Source organism: Lycorma delicatula, chromosome 11, assembly GCF_047948215.1.
Source record: "Lycorma delicatula isolate Av1 chromosome 11, ASM4794821v1, whole genome shotgun sequence".
NCBI lineage: Eukaryota > Metazoa > Arthropoda > Insecta > Hemiptera > Fulgoridae > Lycorma > Lycorma delicatula.
This window is the reverse complement of record NC_134465.1, coordinates 38,402,952-38,421,765: the sequence shown is the minus strand read 5'-3', so window position 1 is coordinate 38,421,765 and position 18,814 is coordinate 38,402,952. Positions and strand designations below refer to the sequence as shown.

Genomic DNA, 18,814 nt, shown 5'->3' with positions numbered 1-18,814 from the left:
TAACAGACAACAGAAATTATGTTTACTTAATACTAATAAAAAATCAATATTTAGGCACTTTTGGTTTAATCATCAGGAAGTTCCATGCAATATATTATTGCTATTACTAAAATATTAAATTTTTTTATTAAAAAAATCAGATAAATAACGTTCTGACAAAACATATTAAAAAATTACACTTTTATTTTGTAAATATTAAAACTAGAAACACAAGAACACTCAATTTAAAAATTTTTAATAAATAAAAAGAAACCTTGAAATATAATTATTCAGAATTTTTTTTAAAATCTTGGATAAATTATTTTAAAATAAAGAAAATATCTTAGCAAATTTGTACTCGGTCAGGGATAAAACTAAAAAAGGAGATAATATATAAAAGCTAAAAAAAAATTCTTAATTAATTTTCTATTTGAAGAAGTACATAATCAATAAATAAGTGCAGCAGCCCAAATTTAACATGTAATTTCTTTATTTAAATATACAAAAATTTTCCAAATTTTATTCCTTCTCAGAAAAAATATTTCAATGGATATTATAAGATTTTTGATACATATTTAAAATAGTTAAAGTTATCAAAAAATTAAACCATATAATCCAATCCAAATTAACAGTAGTAGTTCAAATTGTAAAATACTGATTTTTAAAAAAAAATTTCTATGTTGAATGATATCTAGAAAAAACTAACCTGCCTAAAATAACATTTGTAAATATACATCCCTAATTTTCCCTCAAAAATAAAATATAACATGACATCTAACAGATAGAAGAGTAGACATTTGAATAAAATTTCCTTTTAATTAGTTCAGCTATATAGTCATTAAGAGGAAATGAGAAGTAGCACTAATCTATAACTGACATAAGCCTATCAAAATCTGACAGAAAAAAAATACAGCAAAATCTGAAAAAGTGGTTCACGGATAAGTGCAGTATTAGTCTCAAGAATGTACATGACTTCTAATGTTTAATATAAATAAAAAGCATTGTAGTTTGAAAAATCTAAAATTAAATAATCACAAATTAACGCAAATAAATAAAATGGCAAGCCTGAAAATTGGTTGTTACCTACTATTATTGATAGTTAACTACTAAAAAGCATGTAATGAAACTGTGGTTAACTATTCAAAAAGGATTTAATCATTCATATAAAATTTAAAAATTAATAAATAAATAATTTGAAATTAAATTTTTTGTAGTGACACTAAATTAAATCATACCATAAAAATATTTTTTTTTTAATTTAATTTTTTTCACTAAAAAAGTGAAAAAATTCACACTGATTACAGGAAATGAATGAGAAATAATACTTACGTCCAATTTTTTACAAACTATCCAATTTTAACATTAAATTACTTGAACATTAATACATCTTAAAAAAAAAATTGAAATTATAAGATGTCTTTTGAAAAATCTATTTTAATTTAATAGTAAAACAATATGATACATGGTTTTAGAAAGACTAAACAGAGATTAAATTTTAATATTTTGCAGTGATTTTTGTATTAATAATGACAGCATAGCCAGAGCTACATAATATTGCAACTTAAATTTTCTAATTATCGCTGATGCACTTATGTCAATATAGTAAAGTTATAATTAAAATTTTTAGTATTGACAACAAATTTATTTATAATTTGTTAAATAAAAAAAAACCTTTGGTACAATAATTTAAAAACAAATGCATTAAGACGTCTGCTAGATTACAATATTTCCTTTACATTAAATGATAGTAATAAAGAATACCCGACAAACAACACCGTAAGTACATAAAAAATTTACAGTTTAAAATGAGAAAAAAATACATAATTTACTACACAAACTATTATATTAAAAGTTTATTAAAAAAATTATAGACTTTTTTAACAAAATTAAATCCCAATCAAAATCTAAACAGGTTTACTTTATGAGCAAAATGGAAGGTGCTAATAGAAAGAAAACATTAAAAACAAAACACTTTGACAATGATTTCTGATCTGGTTAATGTTAATTAACAAAATTACTATATTGTAAACAGTTTCTCATTTTGATAGAAAAATAAGCCTCTTTAACAACTAGCAGAAATCCCAATAAATAAGAATTGATATAAAACAATTATATAACATGAACAAAATTCCAGCATACAATAAAACACATTACTTTTAATTTATTAAGAAAGAGAATACATTTACTATAGTGATTTATAAATTGTTTAATTTGTTTATTTAAAAAAAAATCATATTATAATGAAAAATGTATGAATTCATTTTTATTCTACATACTCTCAAAAAAATATAAAAAAATTAAGGATGGCAGAATTATTGTAAAATAAATGTACAAATCTATCATTTAAAGTAACAAATGGTCAAAATCGATATAGAAAATAATAAAAATGTAAATATTTCCATCTCTAGAGGTACATAAGTTATAATCTAATCCATAACAATAAATGTTTACTTTCTAAAATGTAATTTTTATTAAATTGAAGAAAGAAAAGACACGATAATGTGTCGGGGGGCTGTATAAAGAAAGAAGTGGGTAAATATTAACATCTCTCTCAGAACAATGGATGATATATCTATTGGAATTTAAGGAGGTCAGTACATGAAATCAAATCAAAATCTTTATTCTGAGTATTAAATTAATAATTTTTATTTTTATACTTTTTTAATGATACGCTACACTAATGTTACCATTAAACGGGAAAAAATGTTAACTGCAGCGAGAAACAAATTTTGAATAAAGTAATGCAAATAATTTAACACGGTGGATTTAACAAATATGTTCATGTTAAAAATAATGAAAAACAGAATTAAGAGAAGTGAATCAAATTAGTTAAATCCACTGATGACAAAAAAAATTGTACTATAACATCTTCCATTTTACACAAAACCAGAAACATCATAAAAAAAAATATTAATACTAATCAGCCATACATCTATTATAGGTAAAAGTACATAAATTGTAATGTAGTAAAATCAAAAATTAAAAAATAAAATATGTCTTTTATTAAATTTATCTCACATGCTTACAATTTAAGTAAAAATAACAATAATATTAATTTTTTAAATATATTTATATAATGTATGTGTGTGTGTGTATGTGTATGTTTGTGTGTGTGTATATGTGCTGCACACGCATACTTTTATGTTTATCTAGCACCAAATAAATTCAATTAATTCATTGTAGTAGACAATATATCAATTAAATTATAAAATCATTAATACATTTAATCTGAACATAACATTTCAGTATCAGTTAAGCAATAAAAAATGTTGCAGAATTGAAAATAATACTACAGAAATTAAATTTATCTATTCCTATTTATAGTTTTTAATTTTTTACTCATTCAGATTTTTTTAGTAGTAAATGGCTTTTACATAAAAAAATTCTTTGATTAGTACTCCTTGATAAAACTAAATTGTGAACATTAATCTGGGCTCAAATGGCGTGATCTATAAAGAAATGACCGGAATGACAAGTGATACGACGAAAAGCCAGCAAGGCTTCAATCAGATATTAGAATACACACAAGTTCATAATAAATAAATTCTAATAGAAATTATTTAGATATAATATTATCAAATACCCTCCCCATTGTACATAAATTTTTTTTAGGAAAAAAATAATCTGTCCTTTTATTTTTAACTCTAGATTTATTATGTGAAGATTGTCTCAACTTTCATACCCACCAAACAGATGTAGTTAAATTAATCTAAGCCTTGTCTAATTATATGGTTTCTAAAACAAAAAAAAAAACCTTGAAAACAGGTAAAAACCAGCTTCTTTCATTAGATATGATCTAATTTTTAATATATTTGAAAGAATTTTTCTTAGAATATTAAATTCTTAACTACATTGTACAACCTTGTCATTAAAGTTTAAATCTTGATTAATTTTCTTTATTTATTCATAAGTGATAAAATTCAAATTAAAACTTTATAAATTGGGAAAAGGCGACCTGTAAAAAATATCTTTTGGAACTCCGAACTGAAATTTGGTGAAAACTGATCAAAGTACTGGAAGGGAAACCCTAATGAGTGTAATCTATTTCTTAGGTTAACAATATGGACTAACAAAATCAAAGAATCCTGCTCGTTGGAGTTCAGCCAATAGCCACTAGGTTGCAGTAACCTGTAACATGAGATTTCAATACTAGAAAGCATCGTGCTCGATTCCTCAGAGATTTTATTAATTTAACTGGTATGTCTGAGCTATGCTGGTATGTAAAAATTATAAATTAGGTTTTCAAACAATTGTAACATAAGCTCCAAGATCATTATACAATGATCCAGATAAATGGAAAGAGGAGGATAAGGAGGGCAATATGAATCAGAATGCATCAAACTTGAGAGAAGAGATATAAACAAGGTACCATTAATAAAGCTTTGGGAAATAAAGAGGGCTTTAAGAAAAATGAAGACTAAGAAAGCATCAAGAGAAGACAATATTGCCACAGAGATAATACAGGAAGGAAATAACAAAATAATAAAGCCAATAACAAAGTTGTTTAACCTGTGCTATACCAGAAGTATGGAATAATGCAATAATTATATTTTTGTATATGAAGGGAGACCCTAAAATGATAGGAAACTACAGACCTATTAGCTTCTAGTCACATATTTACAAATTACTCACAAAAATAACAGTTAAGAAATTAAATAATGTACTGGATGAGATGCAACCACAGAAACAAGCAGGTTTTAAAAAAAATAATGGAACTGTCTGTCACATGCAAATGTCAAGATATGCTTACAAAAAAGGCCAAGGAGTATAGTATTCCTTTATATGTGGGATTTATAGATTTTTAAAAACTTTTGATTCTATTAAATTGAGATTCCTTAAGAAAAACATTAAAATGGATGGGAATAAAAGATGGATACAGAAATATCATTGAGCATCTATATAAACGAGCTGATGCCTTTGTAATGGTAAATAGAGTGACAAATTTGAAGTGTAAAAAGGTGTGCAGCAGGGTGATGACCCTTTATCATCAAAGTTATTCACAGCAGTTTTAGAATTTACTATGAGCAAATTACATTGGGGAAACAAGAGACTAAATATAATTGAGAAAAGACTGAATCATTTTACGTTTGCTGATATTTAATATTAGCAAACTCTGTAGAAGAACTAAAATCAATGATAGAAGTGGGTCTAGTGATAAACTTCAAAATAAAACAAAAATGATGAGTAAAACAGCTGAAGAGGGGATAGGATAGTGGGATACAGCATTGAGAGGCATGAAGATAGAGGTGGTAGAGGAGTATATGTACTAGGGGAAGTTGATGAATATAAGAAGTACAGGAATAAGAATAAAAGGAAGTAAAAGAAGAATAAGGTCTGACGGAATACTCATGGAAGAATCAAAAGATACCTAGAGAGTGGAATAAAAAAGAGAGTAAGAAGAGGTTATTTAATTGGTGCATCATTCCAGTACTGATTTATGGATCGAAAACATGGCTAACAAAACTAACAGTGGAAAAAATGCAAACAGCAGAAAGACAAATGGAAAGGTATATAATGAATATAAGGTGGAAAGAGAAAAAAATAAATGAATAAGAGAACAGACAGACGATGTTGGGGTGAGAATAGCGCAAAATAAATGGAAATGGGCTGGACATTTAGCGCGAAGAACAATAGGTGACCTAAACGGATAATGGAACGGAGACCATATGAGTGACACAGACATCGAGCAAGACTCGAGAGGCAAGTTAGTGTTGAGATCTAAGCAATTATGGACATGTTCTTAGCTCTCTGTGTTTTGATATTATTATAGTGGCTTTTTTTAATGTTTCATTGTTTGTTTTTGTTCTTAGGTGTTTTTTTTTTGTTTTGTGTAGTTTTAATTGTGTTTAATTTAGTTTTTCTTCTATTCCGGTTTTTTAGTTTTTTTAGTTTTTCAGGCCCGGCTCCAGGGGGGAGAAAACAAAAGTGAACTAAAAAAAAGAAAACATTGTAAGGGTAGTGGGAAATAACTGGATAAGACAGGCTCAAGACTAACAAAAATGGTGGTTTGGGTAAGGTCTACATCAACTATATAGTGTTGGCAGGCTGAAGAAGTAACAAAAATTCCAGGAGTGAAGCTCTACCATCTGAAATCATTAATATTATGGGCCAATGTATGTACAAATAATAATTTGTTTCACTACACAAGCATAAAGGTTGTGCCTGAGTATACGGAATGAAAATTCTGTAGTGTATGAAAAATGTCACGCTTGACCAGAATTCATACCCAGGACCTTCTTAATGAAATGCGAAGATACTATCACTCCATCGCAATTATGAACATATAAAAGTGTATGTATATAGTGATAGATTTTTCCAGTCAGCAGACTTTTCAAAGCAAGATTGTTATCAATTTAATAAAATAAATATAAACTTTTATCACCAACTAAATTACATTCGTAATGTAACTTGCAGGAAGAGCAATATGTTATAATTTCATGGTAGTATAGCTTAAAGGAGGTTTTATAGGTTATAGAATGTTAAAGGAATTAATTAAAATCTATTTAACCGTCGAAGAATCGTTAAAATTTATTTATTATTTATTTATTTATTATTTTGTAACTATGCTTGAAATTATCATTTAAATTCAGTTCAGAGGTTTTGTTATCGGTTACAGGCTACTTCAACAGCCAGATGACCAAGCAATAATGATGATCAATAATAATAATTGGCATTCTTTATTCTGTTATTGAATTCAAAAGGTATTTGCATTGTTAACAACGTAAAAGTGAAACTGTTATACTTTTTCTCATTCTATTTTTGTTCCACTTTATAGATTATTTATTGTTAAACAGGCGTACAAAAAATTTCTATACCTATTAATATAATCATTAATGAGTTAACAACACTTTTAAACTTTCTTTGTCGATTGGTGTCAGCTGGTCCAAATCTCTGACTTACTATAGTTAATTTTGAGGAAATTGTTTACATTTTTTATATATTTTGTTATAACATTTAAATGTTGTCATAAAAAAGCCAAAGATTAATATTTATATTATTATTATTAGAAAGTTACTGTAAGGTGACTTTCACTTTCAGGCATCAAAATGGTGTTTTTAAGGATTTATGAGCCCCTAACAAAGTTTGATAAATTTTCTTTGTAGGGACTGATTTCAAGATTGTTCATCTGGTCAATAGTGTATTTTCTGAGAGGTTGACTTCTTTGATTCTATGTATAATTTAAAAAAAATTTATCTTTACTAACAGTCAGTTTTAACTTTTATAAATTATTGGCTTTGTAAATTATGAAAGCACTGTTTCTTTATAAGTTCACATTATTATTATTATTTTTTTTTTTTAACATTTTTAACTTTCATAAAAATAAATTAATTTAACTGATGACCTCTGACTTTTTGTCTTATGAGAAACAGCATAAGTTAATCTTAACTCCCCTTCATTTATATGTTTTATAGATGAGTTAATATTATTACTTCCTTTGCACAAAATGGATTAAGATTCTTTCACACAAAATCTAGATGGTACATCCCACTGAAAACATAATTAATGTTATTACTGAAATGATAAAATATTAATGGTATAACTAATTTGAACATTTTTTCAGACCAATTCTGTTCCAAACTGACTACTTTCTCAGTCAGTCACAGAATTCTGATTAAGACAGTAAATATCCAATGATTCCCTTTGACCACCTTCTCTTTCCATTCTTTAATCTCGCAAACCAATCTACAAAAATATATTAAGATAAGATTACTACTGATATATTATGAAAAATGTATTACTTTTTTGTATCATTCCAGCAATGAGATTGTAAATTGTTTGTAGAAAAAGAGGACATCAGTTTATTATAAGTTTTATAAAAATTTGCTTAAATGATCAATTTTGCTTATCCTGTTATTTTCTCATAACTATTTAACCATTATTTTATCATAACTATTTAAGGATTAGAATAAAATATATGACACTACTCATATAGAAAAAGAAATTTGTATAAGAGTGAGAGAAAATAAATGCGCATTTAACATATATTGAAAGATTATGTTCAGATGTATTTCAATTACTTGTTTATTTACATATATAAAACTGCTGACCACTTAAAAATACAGTTAATTTCTTTTTTATAATACATAAAATAAACCAGTAGTGAGGAAAATAATAAAAGTAATAGCTAAATTATAATATTAACAAAACATTAATATATTAATAAAAACATTAAATCTAGTAAATACTAGTCATGATGTAGGCTTTGATTGGTGCTGGATCTGTGCCTGTGCTTTTGGTTTTCTAAATTTAGGAAAATGAAATTTCTTACTTTTAGTTTTATCCGACGTAATGGATTCATCAACTACTGAATTAGAATCCGTTGAATAAGTTTCTTCATCGACAGTCAATTGTGGTGATTCAATTTTACTACGCGAAATAATTTTACGTACACGTGGTGGTGGAGCAACTGATGTGTTTGAAATCTGATGGCTCTGTGTACTGTGAGTTTCAAGATTAGTTTCTGATTGTGACATTTTTGGTAATGAAGGCTGAAAAATAATAATAGATTAAAAATTAGTACAAGTAAAAAAATTAAATGAACAGTTTTTCAAAAATTAAAAATCGTATTATTTTCTGTTCTCTCTTTCTAATCAATATCATGAATTTATTATTTTAACAGCTAAACCATAATTACTTCCACAACAGACTCTTGATTTACATGGGAGATGTAAACTTGGAAAACCTGTGTAAATTAAGACCTTATTAATTAAATATGATTTTGAGAGTTAGAATTATACGAGGCTTGTTCATTAGTAATATATAGCATGTTTTTTTGGCAGTTATCTTACACTTTCTGCGATTGATATTATCATTAATATGGTTTATGGTGGCATAAATTAGGTTATGTTTGGTTATTTGTGGTAATTTTTCTTAATGTAAAAAAGGGTCATAAAGGGAAATGTGGCATATGTTTATTATTAACTAGCAAAATCTTTATTGAGATTTTTTATGGTTATTTTTAAAAATTTCAGCAGCATTATTCTATCTTGCCTTTAGAATCTAATCATCAATCAAATTTCACAACAACTGGTGGCATTATTATTACTACACTCATTTTAACACACTAACAGCAATGGACTGATAGCAATGTGGCAGTTACATGCCCAACAGATCACTTAAAGCTGCTGTACATGCGTCAACCAATCGGTGTTGCCAACTCTTATATATAACTAATCGGCCTTTACGTTTGAACGGCGCCTTGTGCTTACATCACAGTCTAGTTGTCTATAATCATTCACAAATAACAAAGTTCAGTGAAATTCTTCAAAACGGATCCTGAACAAGATAGAAATCTTCTCATTTTGGAAAAATAATATGTTCTCATTAAAAAAGTAGAAAAATCTATGTAAATCATCCTGTACAATACAGAACCTTCTCAATGCAGTAATAAAAAGTTAGGCACCCTGAATAATATGGAAAATATACTGTATGAACTATGGATATTAAGGAAGGGAAATTGATTATTTATCAACATTTTTTGAAGATGATTAAAAATGACAGTATCCTATAAAAAGCTATGACAGATGTATGTGAAATGATAGTTGAACATGAAAGCGAACAGATATGGTGACACCATACATATTCTACAAAAATGATGTCATTGTTTACTATATGACAATTTGCATATACTTCTTTTCTATCAATACTGCAGTCGGGTTTACTTGATTGTGTAAACTAATTGTGTTGACAGAAAGATGTCAAAAAAATGCCTTACTGTACTTCATTGTGTAAACATAGGTGGGGAACTTCTACAATCGCTCGAAATCAATAAATCGGCAAGACCACAGTGTTTTTCTCATATTAATGTTGAACTCCCTGTGACTTGATGAATTAACAAAATAGCTCGGAGACTTCTACAACAGCGGAATGGCTGAACAATTTTAATTCTAGAATGAAAATTCAAAATTCTCACTTTCCATTATTCCCTGATAATGCAACTTATCATCCTCATATCAATTTGTCTAACATTAAATTAGTCTGGTTTCCACTTAACACTATCAGCATCACACAACCATCAGAGTCAAGGTGTGATTTACACCATGAAAATCAGAAGGACACTGATTTTCACTACAGAAGAACAGTGTTGTAATCAATTACTACGAAAGTGAATGGTGTGAAGAGCACTAATGACCTTGTGAAATCAATTTCAGTACTTGATACTGTCTACTGGATTCATATGGCAGTAAAGAATGTAAAAAAGAAAAAACATAACAAAATGTTTTAAAAAGGATAAATTCTCATCTCTTCCAAATGCAGTAACTGTAATCTTAGATGAAGCAGATGAAAATTTTAAAAGATCTGTACTTTACTAATGAATCTGAAATAGACTCCGATACATTTGTAAACTCTAACACTGGTTTGGCTACCAGTATTACGGCTAACAATGCAATGAGGGAGTTTTGCCAGTTCCATGGGAAGATAATGATGATATTGAACCGCCTACTGATGAAGATGAAGACTGTACCAAATCTGGTAATTCAACAAGAACATTGAAGATCCTGTCAAAATAAACTCGTATTTTGATGCGCTCCAAAGCTTAAGAAGTTCGCCAAGAAAAAACTGTATTGAATTTTTGGAGTATTTGTGTAAAGTGCATAGTTAATCAGAACAGCATGCAATTAAAGAAAATATAAAGCAGGTAACATTGGTTGACTTGTGGAAATCACACAAATAATCGTGATAAAAATCTAACTTAATCATATATTCTGTATTTTTGAAAAAATTGTGTTTTTATAGTTAATTAGTGTAGCGTTTAATTGTGTAGTAAAAATTTCCAATATGCCTACAAATTGAATTATTTTAATAAATTATATACTTTATTATTTTAGTTGACTACAACATTCTAGGTAAGTTGATGTGTATTCTTAGCATGGCACATTATTACTTAGCACAAACAGTACACAGTATGTTCATCATTACTGTCGTAACTGGATAAAACAGAAACCTATCCAAAATGGAAAAATATTTCATCCCGTTGGTTTTCTGTTTTGAACACGTTTCATTTTATAATCTTGTTATGTCATTACCAGTTATAACGTGACATTAAGAAAAACATACACATGATTAATTTTTTTGTTTTTTTAAGTTAAATGTAACATTTAGTATACTTCAAACATGTTTAGTATTTATAATTTCTTGGAAAATATTGTATGCAATTGAAAAAAAAAAAAAAATTGTATTAACTCTGGTGATTGCTTTCCATTTATATATTAGCCAGTTTCCATTATTATAAGCAATAATAGCATTACATTTTTATTAAAATAAATGAATCCAGGGAAATATTCTGTTGTAGAAGATTCTGCTAAAACCAGGTTTACTGAACTCTCTTAAAAATTCAAGTTAACATTTTAATTTAAAAGATTAAGGTAAAGATCTTAATTTTATAGTAAACAGTAAAACAAATTTATAAAACACTATGTGTATGAGCACATTGTGTGTATGTTTTATATATATATGTGTGTGTGTGTGTGTAAGAGAGAGAGAGAGCACAGATTATAATAATTTAACATAAGCAGTGAAATACTATTAAACTTACCTCAAACTCATGAATAGGCTCTGGATGTATGTCTTGACTATAAGACCGTGACATTCTAGTAGATTTATTGAACAAGTCCCCACTACCAGATCTATGATGGGTCAGTTGTTGCTGCTGCTGCTGCTGCTGCTGTGCTTGTTGTTGTGGTTGCTGAACTTTTCCTGTTGGTACTGATGTTTCATCCCTTTTAAGCAAAAATTATACAGTCTTAAACGTTCTCAAAATATAATTGTATACATTGAATTATACACATATTACAAACAGTGCGTTCAGAAAGTTGCTGTGCATGCTTTAAAATTATGTGGTGCATTCTGTTCTTTCGGTGTTAGGATGGTTGCTCTGTGGGTTCATTGGGTTTTTCTCATTAATATACCAAGACGTCAGTTGTTGAGTTGTGATTGAACATGCTTCATTTTTTTGATTTATCGGAATCAATAGTTGTGAGAAACATAATGATTCTTTCGGTAGAGGATTGCATTTTTCTCAATGAACATGTCTTTCATGAAGGTGATAAGTATACTGATTTAGTGAAGCGTAAGTTTTCTGAAAAGTTTCCAAATATTTCTGTTCCTCACCGTAATAAACTCTTATTGAAAAATTTTGGGCAATAGGCTCCATTGAAGATGCTGATCGAATAGAAGACCACCTACATTAAAAGAAGGGAAACTGCTTGATATTTTGGATGCTGTAGCCTAAAGTCCATCAAAGTCAATGCATAAGTCAGTACCGCAGCAAGATATCAAACTTGTTACCGCACATAAACCTATAAGAAAAGAACTGAGACTTTTCTCCTACAAAGTAATGTGTGTTCAAGAACTGAAACCTACACATCATGACCAAAGGATATATTATTATCAATGGTTTAAACATTTTATTGACCATAATTCCGTAGGTATCCTCGGCATTATGTTTTTTTTTTTTACAGATGAAGTATTGTTTCATCTGGAGGGTATATTAACTGAAAAAATACATGACTATGGTCGACAACTAACCACCATGAATTACAGGAACAAACTTTACATGAAGTGGAAACTGGAGTCTGGGTGAGTAGAATATTCATTGTGGATCCAATCTTTTTTGAAAATACAGTTAACAGTAATCGTTATTGTGCTGTGTTTTAACAAACCTCATTAGTCAGTTAACAGAAGTGGAAATCAATCACAGTCGCTTTCAAAAAGATGGCACCACAGCTAATAGGTTTATATTTTTACAAAAATCTTTGTTGAACAAATCATTTTCAGAAGTTAGATTACCCAATCTGACAATATCCAGGGCATTTAACAACTTAGGGTGGCCCTCTGCCCTGTTTCTGATGCAGAAGTGTAAGTGTACATGAAATGAATTAGAAGTGCTCTCAAGTTATTTCAGCCATCGAACCGTTTCCCTGTGTAATGGCGGCTCAGAGGTTCGTAAGACCTTAACTAAAGGATGGCCTCAGGACAGTGTTCTGAGTCCCCTTCTTTGGATCATAGAATTTGATTCGATGCTGTGTTTAAGGTTGCCATTTGGTTGTCGTGTTGTCGCTTATATGGATGATGTGCTGTTACTGACTGAAGGGGATTGGCGTAATGAGGTAGAGTTCCGAGCTGCTCATGGTTCACGCTTACGCGGTTTCGGTCAGTTAGTTTGAGAGAATCATGTTAGGTTGGATGTGAAAATGTCCGTTTGAGATGTCCGCATTTACATCGGAGTTCCAAGCTGCTCATGCTTGTGAGACACTCTGACTGTGAAGTCTCCAACGTAAGATGATTTTCAGCCCACAGAAAACCACAATGATGTTACTTTAGGGCCAATTGGCTGCTTCCCAATGAATCCGGGTTCGAATGCCTAGTCTCCCAATTCGATAAGTTACGGCTCAAAAATACCTGGGTGTTAGTCTTGATGATAATTTGAAATTACAGTACATGGCAAAAAAGTGCGCTGATGCTTTTTATGGAATGTATAGAGTCATTCATCCCGACTGGGGGTTGGAATTACCATACCATGTGTATCCTTTACAAAGGTGTCAACAAAGCTATTATGCTGTATGCTGCACCTGTCTGGGCTCACCACATGTCTTTTAGGTATTCCATGAACATTTTGCTGCGGGGCCAGTGACTCTTCTTGCTAGCTGTTATAGGTGCATATAGAACAGTCTTGCGGGAGGCAGAATGTGTTATAGCCGTTGTCAAACCAATAGATATCTTGGCTAATGAGCATAGGGAACGCTACATTTCCAAGGTAAAAAACCTACTGACATCAGAACAAAAGCAGGAGATTGAAGACTGGGGCCTTGCATCTGGCAGGTTAGGTGGGATGAATCCCCCACAGGTCGCTACACACATGGTATATTTCCTATAGTGTCTGGTTTAGGTCCGATTGGATGGGTCTCCCCTAATTGGTATACCACACAATTTCTCTCTGGGCATGGTGCCTTTCGAATAAGTTTGGCTAGGTTTTGTTTTGTGGATTCGAGTCAATGCCAGGATTGTGGGACTGATGATACAGTGGACCACGTTCTTTATGTCTGTCCCCGATGCAAGGTCGAACGTTTACGAGCTGTTAGGGAACTTGAGAGAATACATTCATTTCTGGATCTCCATATTAACTGGATGAGTGGTCTATAGTGGCTGGTCTTCTTCGCGCCCTTGAGGTATGTAGGTCTGCAGAGGGAGTTTAATCAAAGTACTCGATCATGGTAGGATCCTGGGTGGCTAGGGTTCTGGTCTAGGCATTAGATTGGTTGGAGGTTGGTGTATTGGCATCATATTATATATATGATGACGTATATTGGCGTTGTTTGTGATTCGATTTGGAGCTCCCATTGGTGGGAATGGCTGCGCTGCCAGGGTATGGTAGCTTATATGACCGAGGGCGATCCTGGTTGTGACTTGGTAATATCGCGCGAGACTCCATGATGGGACCAGGTGGGAGTGCAGGGTTTGTCCCCGGCTCTTGTGTGGACCAGAATGAGGTTATGTTCCCCTTGTTAGGTGACCTAAATTGGTCAATTTATTTGGGTGCACGTCTGAATTTATATGTTATGAAAAACATAATTTTCCTTTTTATGAGTGTAGCACTGATTTAACTTTCAACTTGTATGTTTTCTGAGACATTCACAGTCACGAACGGTGTTGTCAAATCTGGACTAGGTGCGGGGTTTGTGTCTCCACGGTTTCAGTCAGTTAGTTTGAGGGAATTATGTTAGGTTGAATGTGAAGATGTCCATTTGAGGCCTACATGAAGGCAAAATTTGATTTGTATTTTATTGATGCAAATGTCTGCTAAGGCATCAGTGGCATCCCAACCGAGGCCTGGTTGATGACTGTGAGATGTAATCAGTTAGAGGGTCTAAAGATAACCTCCAGTAAAGCCCGTAAGGGCTCAGAATGGAAGGGATGGTGTGGTGACTGGTAGCGTCACAAGGTCTTCCCCCTATGGGTTGGGATATCCAATCTGACTCCCACAAATTACTTTCTATGGGTTGCAGCAAAACAAGTAATGTATCACAACAGACCATGCACAAACAACCTAAAAACTGCATACATATGAGACATTACATCACTTGGCTGAATTATTTGAAAACAAATTGAACCATGTGCAGAGATGAATTGACATAGCCTGCTTGGTATATATAATCGTGTAATTTAATAAATATCTTTTCCTAAATTTTATAATTAACTAAAAGAATAATAAACTGATATGTACAAAATGTTCGATCTTTCCTGCTAAGAAAATTCCTTTCAGTTTAAAATTACTTAGAACTCTTCATCAATATCAGATATTACAGTTTACTCTATGGTCAGCTTAAAGAAATTTACCAAAACATTCACAAAATAAATTTAAAGGATTTATTTTGTAAATATTTAATAATTTTCTGCAATATTAATGTATCCCATTTACCGTGTTGTTTTGTCAAATGAAATGAGTTTATAAATTTCATACTTTTCAAGTTTCCTAAGAAAACTTTTTATGCTTTATAAGTAAAATTTGTAAGTGTGTCTCTCTGAGGAGAACTGTAAAGGTCAACTCTGTTTGTATGTGTTTAAGAGATTGTTTTAAAAAAAGTTTCAATCTTAAGCTTCACTATATGAAAATTTCATGATTTTTTTAAAAAAATTTAAATAAAAAATTCCTCTGCAGATCCTGTAAGTTTTTTCCAGATAACTGCAGTAGAATTTTTTTCTAATGAAATTGCACTACATTCATAGTTTGAAGGCATAAAAAGCAATTCTTTTTTTTTTAAAAACAAAAAGTCATATTACTTAGTCTTGGATTATTATAACAATCCTACCAACAATAATCTGCCTAATAGAATTCTAATATTTAAAATATTTTCATATAAAATCTCAAGGAAAATGTGATATGTATATGCTTTTCTACATTCCAGATATTCTTAGCACACACTTGATTGTGGTTACTAAAATCTCAATTTATTACTTATTTTTATCAATATCCTAGTAGTTCCTTACCTTGTAGTGTATCTTGTAAATGGATACTTTTTCATACACAGTCTGTCTCTTTTTATAGGCAAAACAAAAATAAAAACAATTAAAAACATGTATATAAGGTGTAAAGAAAAATCTGTTTTAACTATTCAAGAAGTTCAACTTTCTGAAGATTTCAAATTAAGGTTACTAAGTTTTTGGCAGTTGTTTTTAATTTAATACAACTTTAAAACAGTTAAAATTTACAAAAATAATAAATATTATTTTTTAATATTTAAAAAAAAAATTTTTGTTATTTTTAAATGTGTACGTATAAGTTCTTTGTATCACATACTCACTGACCCACAAACTAGTAATTAGTTTGATCTGGTTGTTTAATTAATATATTTGCTAGTCAAGGAGATATTTCTACAAGTTTTATTTCATAACTTAAAGGTCGTAACACTGATTTTTCTGAAGAGCACGTATTCCCTCTCACATGTCCTCTTTTCTTATCCTAGATTCTTTTTTACCTCAGAAATTAAGTCAGGTCAGTCATTTCATCAGCTACATCTTCGAGACTGAGCAGGTAATAATCAATGGAATGGCCGCTTTCTCATTTCTCGGGTGAACTGCTGACTATACCTGCAGGTTTATTGTAAGCCTACATTTATGACTATCTTTATTTTTATAATACTAAAACCCATTGTAACCTCTTACTCCTTCACTCCATTCTCTACTACTTGCTTCTATCCATCTGCTCTCATTTAATTAAAATTCTGTGCCGCCCGATCCATCTCTCTACTTCTTGATCAGTCCTTCTGCATAGGACAATATTCGCCATTATCTCTTTGTCTACTTTTCTTGCTCATCAACTTTCTTACCTTTATATTTATCCTAATCCTCATACAGCATCTCTTACACTGATCCGTATTTTTGATTAAAATTCATAAAATTTTCAATGATTATTTCATTAGAACTTTTTTGAATTTCTGGGCAGGATTTTTAATATCTCCTGTTTCTTGGTGAGAAATACTTCTTTTTGATTTTCTTTTAATTATATAATTAAAAGATAATTATAAGAAAATTAATATATGTCATAAAAAAATAGTTGAAAAATTAAATACTTACTGATCACCCCCGACAGTAAAATGGACATTTGAATTAGCTCTTGAATCATCATCATCTAGATCTAATTTTTCACTTTCTGATGAATCAGCTGCCTCATGTTCTCTCCAAGCACCTAATTGCATATCAAATCCTCTGTCTACAAAAAAGTGAAAAAAAAAAGATAAAATATGAAAAACTGTTAAATAGGAATATCTAAAATAAAAATATCTTGACCAATAATAGCTTCATTTTAATTCTTTTAAAGAAAAAATAATATAATATAATATACAGGTAAAATCAATTTATTTCTGCATTTATTTTTTTCTTAAGATATTAACTTATGCAGTTCCTAGCTAAATTCCATTACCATCCAAAAAAAATTTTTCCCAATTGATTCTTAACCCTAAGATTCCAAATGGGATATTTCATGTCAGCAAACTTTGAAATATAGAATTTTTGGAGCTTATGTCTAAGGGTTTATACTTGTCAGACTTACTTAACAAATTTTTATATATATATATGCTTTTTATTCTTTTTCGATTTTTAAAATAAAAAACAGAAACATAAGCAAGATGGAAGTAAAATGACTCTCGGAAATAATAAGTGGTTAACAATTTTTCTGTACAGATAGTATTTTAATTGGCTTAGTTAATGACATGTGGTTACAATATTCTTGATAAGACGTCTCAGGTGTTCTGTCTTACACTGAGTGACTGACCATAAAGAATATGTACACTACAGATGCAGAAAGAGTAAGCCAAATAAAGTAGAAAAAAGACAAATTAATGCATCCATTTCTGTTGAATGATGGCAATATACATAGGGTGTTCAATTTAAAAGTATACTTCTGTTAGGATTGCTAAAACTATAACAATTACAAAAAAAAAACTTTATATAAGGAATTTCACATATTTTTTCTTTAGCATTAGCGTACATTATTGTATTTTACAATTCACTTCCATTTTCCCAACATTAAGGTGGGAAATTTTATTTTTTTTACATACCAACCCCTATTTAATTGCCAGTTTTCCATGGAAAACATTTTCAGGCTTTTTGTTGTTTGTTATTTCCCGTATCTTTTCCTAAATGCAATTGTTCAAGAATTACACCTTTTCTTTTTCTGTTTAACCTCCAGAACCACCGTAAGGTATTACTTCAGAAGATGAATGAGGATGATATGTATGAATATAAATGAAGTGTAGTCTTATACTATCTCAGATTGACTGCTCCTGAGACACGTGATTAACTGAACTCCAACTCCCAAAGAACACTGGTATCCACGATCTAGTATTCAAATTTGTATAAAAGTGCCTTTACTAGGATTTGAACCTTACAACTCTCGACTCTATAATCGGTTGATTTGCGATGACAAGTTCACCACTAGAACAACCCAGTGGGTAGGAGTTACACCTGATCTCCAGCTATGTATATCCACACAAACTTAAGCATAGCGCTATCCTAATAGAGTGATACTCTTATGAACATTTGTGTACTTATTAACTAATATAGGGATTTTCAGGTATGAATATAAAAAATAAATCTTTAATTTATTATTTTGACCTCGGGAAATATTTTTATAAAATATTTTTTAAATTACTTCAAATCTTAATAAAAATATGGAAGATAGAAAATACAGAACATTTAAAAAAATTTTTAGGCGCTGAAAAAGTTTACAGTGTACGCAGTAATTAGTACTTAACAATCGGTGAGAAGGTCTTTATTATTAGGATATTATTTTTACATCCTGAGCATGAATTAAATATTTTTTTTTTATCACACAAAC

The 18,814-nt window shown here is 30.0% G+C and overlaps 1 protein-coding gene across 1 annotated transcript in view; it reads right to left on the bottom strand.

Moving 5' to 3' along the window:
• Positions 1–2,919: 2,919 nt before the first annotated feature.
• The window catches only part of LOC142332181 (stromal interaction molecule homolog), a 159,444-nt gene continuing 143,549 nt past the window's right edge, over positions 2,920–18,814 (bottom strand). Inside the window, exons 12-14 of the mRNA XM_075378461.1 lie at positions 17,053–17,188; positions 11,516–11,699; positions 2,920–8,468 (exon numbers count right to left, since the gene is read on the bottom strand). Coding sequence (XP_075234576.1) covers positions 8,169–8,468; positions 11,516–11,699; positions 17,053–17,188 — 620 coding nt within the window. The 3' untranslated portion in view covers positions 2,920–8,168. The remainder of the gene's footprint in view (positions 8,469–11,515; positions 11,700–17,052; positions 17,189–18,814) is intronic.